The sequence below is a fragment of the Nicotiana attenuata genome, unplaced genomic scaffold, assembly GCF_001879085.1.
Source record: "Nicotiana attenuata strain UT unplaced genomic scaffold, NIATTr2, whole genome shotgun sequence".
Taxonomy (NCBI): Eukaryota; Viridiplantae; Streptophyta; class Magnoliopsida; order Solanales; family Solanaceae; genus Nicotiana; species Nicotiana attenuata.
The window spans coordinates 76,486-90,280 of NW_017674498.1; the positions used below are offsets into that span (position 1 = coordinate 76,486).

Sequence of the window (13,795 nt, forward strand, 5' to 3'; positions counted from 1 at the left end):
TGGCATTATGTCAAAAAATGTTGGATGGAAAATCTTTTCAAGCTCACATGTTATTTCAACAATTTCAGACTGCATTGTTTCAAGATCTCTTCACCTTATGACCTTACTACATATAGCTCTAAAGAAATTTCCCAACCTAATCAAGGCCAATGAAACATTCTTGGGCGACACTTTTCTAACAGCAACCTGGAGCAAGTAATGCATTATAAAATGGGCGTCATGACTCTTGTACCCTCATATTTTCATCTCCTTCACTTGCACGCGTTCTGAAATATTCGAAGCACGCCCTTTTGGTAATTTAGCATTTTTCATGACAGTACAAAATAAACTTTTCTGTTTTGGTTCCATGTAGAAACAAGATTTATCCAAACTTATAGTTCCATTATTATTTATTCTTGGTTGCAGCTCCTTTCGTATCCCCATTTCTTGTAAGTCATAGCGAGATTTTTCTTGATCCTTTGATTTTCCATCTATTTCTAATAAAGTCCCAAGAAAACCATCACATATGTTTTTCTCAATGTGCATCACATCAAGATTGTGCCTCAATTTGTTATGCACCCAATATGGCAATTCGAAAAAAATGGATCTCTTTTTCCACGGACCCTTATCACTCCGAGGCCTTTTTTTAGAGCTCTTTCCAAAGATATTGTTGAATTCAAGCAGATCGCCAAACACTTCTTCACCCGACAATGGATCAGGTGCAGGTCTATGCTCCTCGTTACCATCAAAAGACTTCTTATCTCGTCGGAATGTATGATCACGAGGCAAAAATCTTCGATGGCCCAAGTAACACATCTTATGACTATGTTTGAGATATTGAGAACATGTGTCATAATTGCAAGTGGGGTATGCCAATCTCCCCTTAGTGCTCCATCCTGAAAGCATTGCTAATGCTGGAAAGTCACTAACTGTCCACATTAAGGCTGCACGCATTCGGAAAGTTTGGTTGGTTTCAGCATCAAATGTGTCTATCCCAATTTCCCATAGTTCCTTCAATTCTTCAATTAATGGTCGTAGGTACACATCTATATCATTTCCTGGAGATGATGGACCTGGAATGATCATAGATAACATTATATACTCCGGCTTCATGCAAATCCACGGTGATAAATTATAGTTCATTAACATAACAGGCCACGTGCTATGAGAAATGCTCATCGTCCGAAATGGGTTGAAACCATCACTTGAAAGACCCAATCTAACATTCCTAGCATCTCTAGAGAAGTCTGGGTGCAAGAATCAAAAGCCTTCCAAGCTTCCCCGTCTGCAGGATGTCTTATATTCCCATCATTGGGTCGTTCATTAGTATGCCATCTCATTGCAGTAGCCGTTTCAGGACACATGAATATCCTCTGAAGTCTAGGCTTTAAAGGAAAGTACCTTAAAACCTTTGCAGGGATTTTAGAGCTAGCTTTAGTCAAAGGACCACCACTCTTCCATCTTGAAGACCCACAAATAGAGCAATTCTCGGCATTCGCATTTTCTTTCCAAAATAACATGCAATCATTAGGGCATGCATGTATTTTTTCATAATGAAGACCCAAATCTGTTATCATATTTCTAGCCTTGTTGAAAGATTCCGGTACCTGAGCAAAGGGAAATGCCTCTTTTATCAACTCTAACAATTCAGAGAAAGCCACATTACTCAACCCATGCAAGGATTTAAGCAAGTACAATCGAATAGTGAAACTCAGTTTACTGAAATTTTCAGACCCCGGATATAACTCTTGTTTTCCTTCCTCCAGCAATTTGAAAAACTTCTTTGCATCTTCAGATAGTCTTTCCCCAACTCCTTCTTCATCCCCTGCCTGACCCTCAATATTTCTAAATGTATCATGAAGTAGTCCATCAATATCATCACGCATGGTAGAACATTCATCACCATTGCTTGGATGAGGTGTATTTCTCGAGGAAAATCCTTTTCCGTGGAAAACCCATTTGGTATAACCATCAACAAATCCATGAACAACCAAATGATCCTCCACCACATTTCTATAATGCCAATAGCGATTCATGATATTTTTGCAAGGGCATAATATTTCATTTCCTTGGGCGGCTCGTTCAAATGCCTTATCAAGAAAATCATTCACTCCACGGATATACTCATTCGTCCATCTCAGGAGATTCATCCAACTTTTATCACCATTATCCATAGATATCCTATATGACAAAAGTAAATCAACAAAATTAACCAAATAAACCAAAAGCATATTAATTTGACATTGACCACTGCTTTTAAGGCAAGTCCCTCTACACTATAACAAGTTAATGCTTTCATTGTCTTCGAACTCTTGTATGCTTTATGTTGATTAAGTCGAGAGTTCAGGATGTTCTCTAATTTTTCTCTCATATGAATGTTCCTAAGTAATTTGCTGAAACTATCCCAAAGATGTAACTCCGCAAAATTTGCAGTACTCTCTTTTTTTCCAGTTATAAGGGATGCACAACATGTATTATCTCTTTGGTTGAAAATATATGAACCATTCTGCTAAAATGAATCGTTTCTAACAAATTACAAATAGCATTTTAATCCATTGGTACAATTGATAAGGGGAAAAAGCAAATTCTCATAGATAACTAAAACATACACAAAATGTGGACAAGTCAAAATTTTATTCAGAAAGCATGTCCTATCATTACTCAAATGTAAAGCAAGGTATGTAGACCGTTAGCATATGCTGAAATTGAACAAACAAGCAACTTATATGTCTTCAAAACTAATATGTCCAGTCCAGACTCAATGTAAAAAGAATTATCCTCTTATATTGGCAAAGTTTCCAGCCATCAAAATCATGCAATCTATACCATTGAATAACCAGACTCAAAAGACTAAAAGAAAAGAACAGTCTGAAACAAAACTACTGTTGCTGGTACAGTAGACAAAAGAAAACAACACTTATACCTAGACAAAAGAAAACGTAAAGCAAGAAAGTTGGTTAGTCAAAAATAGGACCTCATTATTCACCCCCTTAGTGTTTCACTCAATATATATGTCACTCAACACTCGTGTTAACACTCAGGTCAAAGGCTTTTGCGACCTCGCTCAATTGAACTCACCACTCTAGCCTTTTTCCACATAAGGGTATCTAAAAGTTCTCTTCACAACCAATATTCTCAAAAATCGGCTATTTTTGCAAAACTAGTCATATTTGCAAAACTTAAACTGGGCAGAAACTATAGACTGCTGAACTCATCAGCAAAAGCTGGACTGTGTAGAAATTGCAGAAGTTTGGCTTCAGTTGTGCTGATTTCAAATGCAGTCCCAAACTGTTCTAAAACTCAACTGATCAGTCACATTTACTATTCTCATAAACAACTATCAGATGACTTATTTCAAGGCAGTGCTGGGCAGAAAATGCAGTTGGAACCTAACTGAATTAGGTGCTGCAGGTTTGCAGCTTAACTGGAGCTCAACAGTGCAGATTTGTTTCTTAAACTGTAGCCCAACACTTACACTCAAAGCCTCTGATTTCCGAACTCAAAATGCCATCTAAAGCTGCAATGTCAGCAATAGACTTGCCCAACACTCGGCAGAATATTAAAACCAAAACTACACTCAGAACAACCAGAAGCTATTTTCAGTATATTCTTAATCGACAACCTTCAACTCAAAACTCAGAAAACCAAAAAGAACTTCAGCAGCAAACTCAGAAAACCAAAAAGAACTTCAGCAGCAAACTCAATCCTTAGGAGCAGAAATCATGATATAACTAATTTTAAATTCCGGTTGTTAGATGACAATGCATTTGTACCTGAAAAATAGTGTGTTGAATTAATGAAAGATGAAATCTGTGGATAAATGTTAGTACTTAAAGTTAACTGAGTAATCCAGGCGCGAAAGTTTAGTTCCAAAGCTGAGTCTAGATAGTCAGATCGCTTATAGAGCTAGCCGTTCCACTAATCATCATAAGATTGTAGTGTCTTTTAGAAGGGATCCTAGAGAACTACCTACTAAGATTGCTGGCCTCCACATCTTTTGGTACGGCAAGGAAATTTTGTGAGCTCTAGTCAGTGTGTCAAATGATGTTAAGGTTTAATACATATGCTTTCAATTGAGTGATGTTAAGGTTTACGCAACAGGATTGTTTCTGGATTACTCAGTTACTAGTGATTAATAAAAGTACTTTGTTTATTGTCTAAAAAAAATTAAAAAGGTTGCAAGTACATGTCATCACTTCTACAGTTTAGCTGTAGCAACTTAGATGAATAATCATACTTGGCATATATCATGCTCCTTGACAAACCATATATAGAGAAAGAGTCAGCTTTCTTGTTTGTGTTATTCCTCCATCTTCAGGAACCAAAAAAAAAATCGATACTTAGCGAGCGCCTATCCCACTAAGCAAATCAGCATTCATCATTTACCCAACATTTCAATTTACACAAATTCACACACATGAAATTGAACATTTAGATTCCATAAATATCACTATAATTTTGAACTAGCATCCTATATATATATATATATATATATATATATATATATATATATATATATATATATATATATTTCTACAGACCTTAGGGAAAACATGCGTAATCAAGTATTTCTGATTTCTGAACATCTAATTTTAAATATAACCGAAAGTGTATTTTTATGGATGGTTCTTTATATGAAACTCGATTCCTAACTAACACAAAAGACCAGTAAAAATCTGATCTCCATGACAATGGCGATTTTGGTAACAAAAGCAGTAAAAAACGATATAGCAATGGTAACAAAAACAGTAAAAAAGACCAAAAGAAGAGAGAAAATTACCAGGCTATGGCGATTTTGGGCTTCTCTGATTCGAGCACAAATCTGATTTTACAATTTGGGGATTTGGGGAAGGCTAGCAACTGTCCTTGAAGAAGTGGATATCTTAGTTCATTGGTTTGTAACCGGCAAACCTTCGGATAAGTGCCGGAAAGACCGACGGAAAATGGTGAAGGTGACACGTTTTGGGCTTTTGGAATTCTAGGGTTTGAATGAAAAATGTATAGATATAGAGAGAGTGAAAGTGACAAAGCAAATGTGAAAATTGACTAAGAGAAGATTTATTAAACCTGAAACTTGGCCATTAATGGAGTTTGGATGAATGGAGTTTGGCAAGAAAAGTTCAGAGAGGGGAGTTGTAGTCGATGTACTGGAGGTGGAGGGTGGGGTTTATTTTATTTACTTTATTAAATTAGTTAAAAAAAATATATAAAATATAGGCGGGCCAGTGAATTTTAGCGGAAAAAACGAGAGGGAAATTAATAACCGTTCCCATAGAAAAAATTTTGCCACAACCGTTCCAATATACATATCTATTGAAACGGTTTACAAATCCGTTCCTAAAAAAATCTCTATGGCAACGGTTTTGTGTCTAAAGTGTGCTATATCACCCAAAGTTCTATTGTAACGGTTGAAACCGTTACTATATACACTCTATGGCAACGGTTTTCAAACCGTTGCCAAAATAACTGTTCCCATAGGCCCATTTTCTGGTAGTGATCCCTTCTATTGTATATTCGACGAATCCCATCTTGTATATATTCATTCTATTTTCCGCAAATTTTTTTCGTTTTTAGCTTCTTATTTGTGATTTGTAGCTTCTTGTTTTGAAATTTGCAATAAGCCTTTGGTTTTCTTAATGCCACGGTTCGTTCCAAGGGTGGAGTGTATTGTGAACCGTGTGGCTCTTCCCAATGATAGATGGCGTGATAACCTTCTTAAGGGTTTGAGTCCGTTTTTCTTTTTGTTTTTAGTTTCTAGTAGTTAAGGGTGCCTCAAGCAAAGCTTCACTTGGGCCTATCACATTTGCCTTTGATCTTATGGTCAAAAACAAATTGTTGTGTTTAGGATGGTGAAAGTCGTGACCTTGAGACTCTTGTGTTGGCCAATAATCATCAAGTGGTTTTTCGGGGCCATTGTGAGCTTAAATCTTATCTAAGGTCGTTGTGGGCCCCCAACTCTATGTCTTTAGCAATCCCATAGCTTGTGTGGTGAGTAATTGAATTGCAAGTCCAAGTTCCGAGCCATTGGTCTAGAACTTGCCCTGAATGTTTGTTGAGGCGAAATCCTAGGTGAATTTTGACTTGAGACATGATTATAGGCTCTCCTTGATCCAAATGATAGTTTGAAAAATTCCATAACCTACCAGTGATATGATCCCTAGTTAACCCCTTTGAGCCTTAGACCTTTTTCTTTCATGAACCATGATACAAGCCTATACCCGTTCTAAAATATACCCTCTCTTGGCACCAGATCTTTCCTTTAGCACATGGCAAATATATAAGTTTGGGGTGAGAGACGAGGATTGCAACAAAGTGGTAAAAAGGCACAAAAATGAAGAAAAGGAAAGGCAATGAAAAAGAAAGAAAAGCAAAAAGCCAAAAAGAATGTTCAATGTGAAAAAGAATAAAAAGGGATTCAAGAAAAGCAAAGAATGAAAGGTGTGGAAACTTGAAAATGGAGAAAATATGTGAAATGCCTAAAAAAGAGTGACAATGTGTCTTTCTAACCCCTTAGAAAGAAGTGAAAATGACTCAAAGAGTCAAGTGAAGGAATGCCAAATAAATCAAAAGAAGTGCTTAAGGGAAGATGGAACCCACTTTGACCAAAACATTCCCTACCCTGAACCAAAAGCCTTCACAATGTCTCCACAAAAGCCCTATATGATCTTGAGTTGAATGAAGCTTACATTAGTGGATACTCATAAGGGGCAAGCATATGGTACCTAGAGCCGGACTTGTGACTTTTTCTTGAGAGAGATGAGTGAATTCCCATTGACCTCGTTTTGCGTGCCACTATTCTAAAGGTGAGGTTTGCTTAGGGAGAGTTGAGGATGTGTCAGTTTGGGTTCCACAATGACCAAAGTAATTGAAAGAGTTCTTTGATGTGTTGAGTCAACTCTTGATGCTCTTGTGTCGCACTTGATCCATGGTTTTTCAAAGAGTAAATGTTGTTAATGGTTCGTTTGTATTGAGGGCAATTGTTAGTCCCAATTGATGCTAGTTGAGGTAACTTTAGGACAGCTGAAAATTTCTTGGATTTTCTCTTAAGGGGTGGGTCTTATTTTGTTTGCTTGAGGACAAGCAAAAGCTTAAGTTTTGGGGAGTTGATAACTAGGGATTTTGACGCATTTCATACTCCTTCTTGCTTATGCTTTGATCAAATATTCATACAAAATAGTCCTAAAAGGCTCACAAGTTGTGCTTGATTGCAGGTTTGATCAACAAAGTGACAAAATGTCAAAGAGCGGCTCAAAAGAAGTGAAACTTGCACAAGTACCAAAAACAAGGCAATCTCAGGCAGAATAGGCCCAGTGCGGCCGCACACCACTTTGTGCGGTCCGCACTGGGAGATTCAGAGAGCTGATTTCCAGGCTTCAAGGCAGTGCGGCCGCACACCATTTTGTGCGGTCCGCACTGAAGGCAATGCGGCCGCAGTCCATTCTCTGCGGTCCGTGGTGCCATAATTCAGAGAGGATGATTTTTCAAGTTTGAAGCCTGTGCGGTCCGCGGTCAACTTTGTGCGGACCGCACTAGAAGCCTCCGCGGCCGCGGTCCATTCTGTGCGGTCCGCGGAGCCCAAGTTCAGAGAGTGAGATTTTAGATGTCAAAGAGCCCATGCGGACCGCGGTCCATTTTGTGCGGTCCGCACTAACCCCGCAGGGGCATTTTTGTCCAGATTTTTCAGCTTAGTATAAATAGATTCTTTTTTCATTTTTAGGGCATCAGATATTGTAATACGTAAGCTGCGCTCGTGGGTCGACTTTTCTTAGCCATTTTGGGCATTTTTACTTACTTTTCATCATTGAATCTTTGTATTTAGCTTAGCAATTAATATTAGTTCATCTTCATCTATTTCTTGTTTTTCTTCTTTGGATATGAGTAGCTAGACCCTATATCTAGGGTTGTGGCTCAATCCTAGTGTGGGTAATTGATGGGTCTTGTATTTTAGGGCTAATTTGACTATGGGTGTTTGTTATTTGGTCCAATTTCATGGTTAATTTCTGAATTAGAGGTTGCAAACACTAGTTTGTGTTGAGTTGACTTAAGCTCTTCTTGAGAAAGAGAGCCTAAGTCTCCTAAATTGGTCCAACAATGAATTGGGGCGTATTCAAGAGATTGATAGCCCCGATTAAAGGGTTATACCTCGAGAGAGTAATACCCGAATTGAACCCTAAGTTGTTTGTGCAAAATTGCATACCCAATTGGTCTTGAGAAAGCCAATTTGGGCAAAATCACTTGAACCACCGAGAGGTGTAGAGTGGGCAAAGTCATGCAACGGTTATAACATACTCCCCAAATATGTCAAATGAGCCTTAGATTCAAGTACCCGTCAATTGACCACCTAGGAGGTAGTCACCACCCTAGTGCCCTTTACACTATTTGAACAACCCATAGCATTTAACCCTTATCTTAATTTACAATTTGTAGTTTTCTAAAAGTAGAATTATTAAGAAAACCCCAAAAATGAATATAAGTGTAATTAAGAACACATACGCAATCCTAATCTAGATAGATACTCGATTCCAATCCTAGCTCTCTGTGGATATCGATCCCGACCTAAAATCGGGTAAAAGCTATTGCGACCCTCTCTTGCTACTTATTAGTAGTGCGGAGTTGGCAACCATCAGATGACTCGAGTAAGGGAATTTCTGGATACGGGTTGTATTACACTCTATGGGTATATGGAATCATGGAATGATTGAGTGGTTATTCGTGAAGGATGTAATGCTCATGGAGTAGAAATTTGCTCGGTTGCTTAGAGATGTGAATTACTTCTTAGGGTGTGGGGGTGCAAATGGGGCACAGATCGTTTGGTCCGTTTGGGCGGCGCTATTGAGATTCGAGTAGAGTGGAAGACTCTCGAGAATGGTTCTAATGAATTCAAGATTTATATGTGGCAATTGAGAATTTTGCGGATTTGCATATGGATAGAATCTGAGAGTTACATTGGACGGTGTCGAGACTCGCAGTATTTCTACATCATTATGGATTCTACCTTTCAGTATCAGGAAGGAAAAAGAAACAACTTTAAATTCACAGAAGGTCTCTTCAGAGTGTGTATCCTGGTTGTGGTACTTTTGGGGTGCTTAACAGAGCATTCAGCGGCTTATGAGCCTTAGGGCGGTGTGGTTTTACGATAGGGTCTCGTGTGGTGAGTTTTGGTTGAGGATTGTGGTATTATGGCGAGAAGAAGTATCAATTTCAAGGTAATTCAGAAGGAACACGGAGAAATGGTATAGCTTGGTAGTAAGTTGGATTGGCATGGTAATGGGTATGATCGGTTCTTTAGGTGCTTATGATGTGTGAGTTTCTACAGGTGTTTCATGTCAATGCTCTTGGGTTTTGATGACCTGCGTGGCTTGGTTGAGTTAGAGAGATTCAGTTCTGATAGCTTGGTTATGTGCCAATGGGCTTCGAAGAATTCACAATGGTTTCCTACCACGGTCCGAGGAGTATATTTCCTACTGGCGTGAGGAGCATGTGGTGCATAGTGATTTTCTCCTGGATGAAATCAAATGGAAGGTCCTTGGCTAATTGAGTATGTAGTTGCTTGTGACTCGGAGTAGATTATGAAGTTCTCATATTTTTGATGTGATGGCATGGTATATATAGTGTGTTGTGTGGGATTGAGAATTGCATGAGCAAGGTCACGGTTCAGTTTTGAAGGAAAGGACATAAAAATTCTTAGGTAACATGGATGGTTTCAGATGACTAGGTGAATTATATTACTATTTGGTATGGCTTGATCAGAGTATACATTTCAGAAGGGGCAATGTGTTTTGATTTATGGATACTTTATTGGTACTGCGACACTTTCCTGGTTGATCGACTGTTGGTATTCAAATCTTGCTATGTGGCACGGAAGAATTATAGAAGTATTCCTCGTGGAATGATCGTGTATGAGAGATGTGTTGGACATTTGGGCGGTGGAGTTGGGATCAGATATGGTGATTCATGTGTTCTATGGATTTGGAGACTGGGAGTTCTTAGGAGTAGATTGTTTCATGGTTGTGGACTGTGAAAATGTGGCCAAAGTTAGCTAGAGGATAGTATGTGTTATGATTCAGTCATTATGGACTTTCAGAGGGTTATTTATCTATTGTGGGTTACCATAGTTGATTTGGGGTCCATTGGTAGGCCTAATTTGGATGTGTATTCTACACCGAGCCGGATTGGTTGGCTCCATACTGCTATGGTTGAGGGATATGCCTTTCGGTTAGAATTGATTTTATTCGTATCGGATATCTTCTATGTGTTACTCTTCCATGCTATGAGGGGTTGTGATTCGTTGGTTATACGCACACACGGTGCGGTGCTATTTGGGCTTTATAGCGAAATTTGAGCGAGATGAGTATTTGGGTATTGCATGATTGATTGCGCGTTGGCTATGTTCTTTCCAGATTGTGGCATTGTGTTATTTTCTCTCCGTAGTTATGGTAATGCACTTTGGTACTTGAGATCGAATTTCGCGTGGTCATTGATTTTGAGCAGGGTGGCTCGAGGTATATAATATGGACTAGCATTTGGATGGGGTCACTGATGTCGCCCAAACTCACACCACAAATATAGGTTGTGAGGCGGTCGAAGCAATAATAAAAACCCAACGCAAGTCAGGGTCGAATCCATAGGGAGTTAAATATGGGATTAGGTATATGTCTAGACTAGGTGTATGATGTGCCCAAGATTGCACTTCCACATATTTGGTTGTTTCTTTATACTTCTATTGATTAGGCTATTGTTTGCAAATGAAAAGTTAAGAGACAATATTTTTGGTGTTGTTGTTTTTAAGTTGATAAAAGGTCTAGGGTTGTGACTTCCACCTAGGTGGTTAGCTAACGGGTTGTAAACTTTAGGGCACGTTTGATTGGTCGGGGTTGTAATATAGCAATCACACACAATTACCCACTCAATACCTCTCGGTAGTTAGAGTGATTTTCCCAATTTGGCTTTCTCAAGTCCAAATGGGTATTGCACAAAACAAGTGATAAATGCTCAAGTCGGGTCTTACTATCACTAGACTCAACCCTTTAATTGGGGCTATCAATTTCTTGAGTTCACCCCAATTTCTTGTTAGCCAAGTTTTCCTAGACTTAGTTTCTCTTTCTCAAGTAGAGACTAAGTCAATTAGGCATGAATCAGTGTTTGCAACCATTAATTCTTAATTTCAAGCAAGAACTAGGCTAAATATCACTAACCCAATCACAAACAAGCCCTAAATCAAATACCCATTAAGTACCCACACTAGGGTTGGGTCACAACCCTAGCTAGAAATTTAGCTACTCATGGAAAATGAAGAAATTAAAGAAGAAATTAAGATAAAATTCATAATAGAAGATTGAGGGAAAAAAGTTTAATATTAAAATGCTAATCTAGTACAATGTTACCCAATACAGTAAATAAAACGGCTCAGGTGCTCTCCCAAAATAAAACTTAACCTAAAAATGACAAAAAGTTCTATTTGTACTAAGCTGAAAATATCTGACAAAATTGCCCCTGCAGAGGTTGTGCGGCTGCACAATTATGTGTGTGGTCCGCAAAATGAGACTTGGCTTGATAGGTTCCAGTTCTGCGGCCGCACAATTCTGGGTTGCGGCCGCACTCCTTCAACTTCTGCAGACCACATATTTATGAGTGCGGCTGCACTCTTGCTTCTGCGGCCGCACAATTATAGCGCGGTCCGCACTCCTTGATCTTGGGCTTTGGCTGTGTGAGACTTCTGCGGATCGTATAGAAATGAGTGCAGCCGCGTTCTTGATTATGCGGCCGCACAAAAATGGTGTTGTCCGCATTTCTTCTTGAACTTAAAATCCCATCTCTCTGATCTTTGTCTTTTGCGGCCGCACCAGAGTTGTGCGGTCCGCATTTTGTGTAGCATTTCTTGTCAGGGTTTTTCTTCAGGATCTGCGGCCGCACTCAATATTGTGCGATCCGCATTGTGCCATTTTAGCGTCATTTTGGTCCCTATTCAAAATTACTCCTCCTTGATTTGATCTTCAGCTCTTTAGCTTATATTCCAACACTCCTGCAAGCAAGCACATTTCATTAGTTTTCAGAAATACCTTTAAGCAATTTTGAGCTAAAAAGAAAGTAAAAGAGTATAAATAAGTAGTCAAAATCCCTACTTATCAACTCCCCCAAACTTAAGCTTTTGCTTGTCCTCAAGCAAATAAGGTAATTCCCACCTCCACAAGACAAGAACTATTTCAGCTGGCCTAAGGTGAATCAGTAACACATCAATTGGGACCAACAATTACCCACAACACATATGAATTATCAACAACGCCATGATTTAACTTTTTGAGTACAATAGTTCTAATGTGACACTAGAGCTTCATCAAGGAAGCTCGCTCTTTCATGTAGGTCATTGTGGATCCCAAACTCCTCCTCCTTTACTCTCCGTTAGCAAATCTCACTTTAGGTGTAACAGTCAATTCAAGGATAGTGAAAAGTCCGCTCATCTCTCTCAAATGAATGTCACAAGTCCGGCTCTAAGTACCATAAGCTTGCCCCTTATGTAAATCACCACTAATGTAAGCTCACTCAACTTGAAATCATGTAGGGCTTTTGCGGGATGTAATGAAGGCTTTTGGACCAAGATAGGACTTGTTGGAATAGAATGGTTTCATCTTTCCTTAAGCACTCCATTTTCTCTTTTTGGCTCATACTTTGTCGACTCTTTGAGTCAAATTCTTTTTCCTCGAGGGAGCTAGAGAGACGTAACGTCACCCTTTCTTGGTCATGACATTTTTTCTCCTTTTTTATTTACTCCATGCCTTTCATCCTTGTTTTTTCTGTGAATCTCATCAACTTTTTTTACTTTATTCACTTTCTTTTTGGCATTTTTCTTTTTGTTCTTTCATTCTTTTCTTTGACTTCCCTTTTCTTCATTTATTTCACTTTTTTGTACCTTTATATCACTTTCAAACTACTCGTCTCTCCCCCGGACTTATGTTTTTGCCAATTGTTTCTCAAGAATGCTAAGGAAAGATCGGGTGCCAAGAGAGGGTCATTACAAAACGGATAAAGGCTTGTAACGTGGTTATTGAAAGAAAAAGGGCTTAGGCTTAAATGGGTTGACTAGGGATATCACATTGGTAGGCTATGAAAGATTTCAAATTGGATCAAGGAGGGCCTACAATCATTTCTCAAGCCAAGCTACACTTACAATTTCGCCTAGAAAAACATTCGGGCAAGTTCTAGACTATTAGCACGGGTACTTGGACTTGCAATTCAATACCTCACCTCTCACACTGCTGGATTGCTAAAGAGAACGGAGTCGAGGGACCACAACAATCCTAGTTAATATTGAGAATCACAAATGGCTCGACTGAACCACTCGATGACTGTTTAAGTCAACAAGAGTCAAAAGGTCACAACTAGAGCTATTTTCTGAAAACAACTTGTTTTTAACCATAAGGTCGTAGGTAAATGTGTTGGTACCAAGTGAAGCATTCTTGAGACACTTTTATTCATTACTACTATTTTTTCCTAAACATAAAAGAAAACAGACTCAATCCCTTAAGAAGGTTGTCTCACCATCCATCGTTGGAAAGAGCCACCCAGTTCACAAAAAACCCACATTTGGAAAGAACCGTGGCATTAAGAAAACCAAAGGCTTATTGTTCACTCAAAATATAAAAAGAAGCTAACAAATCCAAAATAAGATACTAAAGTAAATAAGAAGCTATACTACTAAGAAAGACAAACTAAAGAAGCTATGAAATAAACTACGGAAAGTAAGACAAATGAATATACAAACCGAGGGAAAATGAATATATACATCAAGGGAAAAGGGAAGAATATATACATAACCAAA

At 38.7% G+C, this 13,795-nt stretch overlaps 1 protein-coding gene across 1 annotated transcript; it reads right to left on the reverse strand.

Annotated features, from left to right (window-relative positions):
• Positions 1–234: 234 nt before the first annotated feature.
• LOC109218778 lies at positions 235–2,153 on the reverse strand. Its single transcript, XM_019383163.1, has 3 exons — positions 1,587–2,153; positions 1,194–1,433; positions 235–1,086 (listed from the first exon to the last, which is right to left on the reverse strand). The coding sequence occupies exons 1-3, from the start codon at positions 2,151–2,153 to the stop codon at positions 235–237; spliced, it is 1,659 nt and encodes a 552-aa protein (XP_019238708.1).
• Positions 2,154–13,795: the final 11,642 nt, after the last annotated feature.

Coding starts and splice junctions, on each gene's coding strand:
- LOC109218778 (XM_019383163.1), bottom strand. CDS start 2,153: ATGGATAATGGTGATAAAAGTTGGATGAATCTCCTGAGATGGACGAAT. Junction 1,434..1,586: donor AGGCATTTCCCTTTGCTCAG/GTACCGGAATCT, acceptor TCAAGATGGAAG/AGTGGTGGTCCTTTGACTAA. Junction 1,087..1,193: donor TGCTAGGAATGTTAGATTGG/GTCTTTCAAGTG, acceptor ATTTGCATGAAG/CCGGAGTATATAATGTTATC.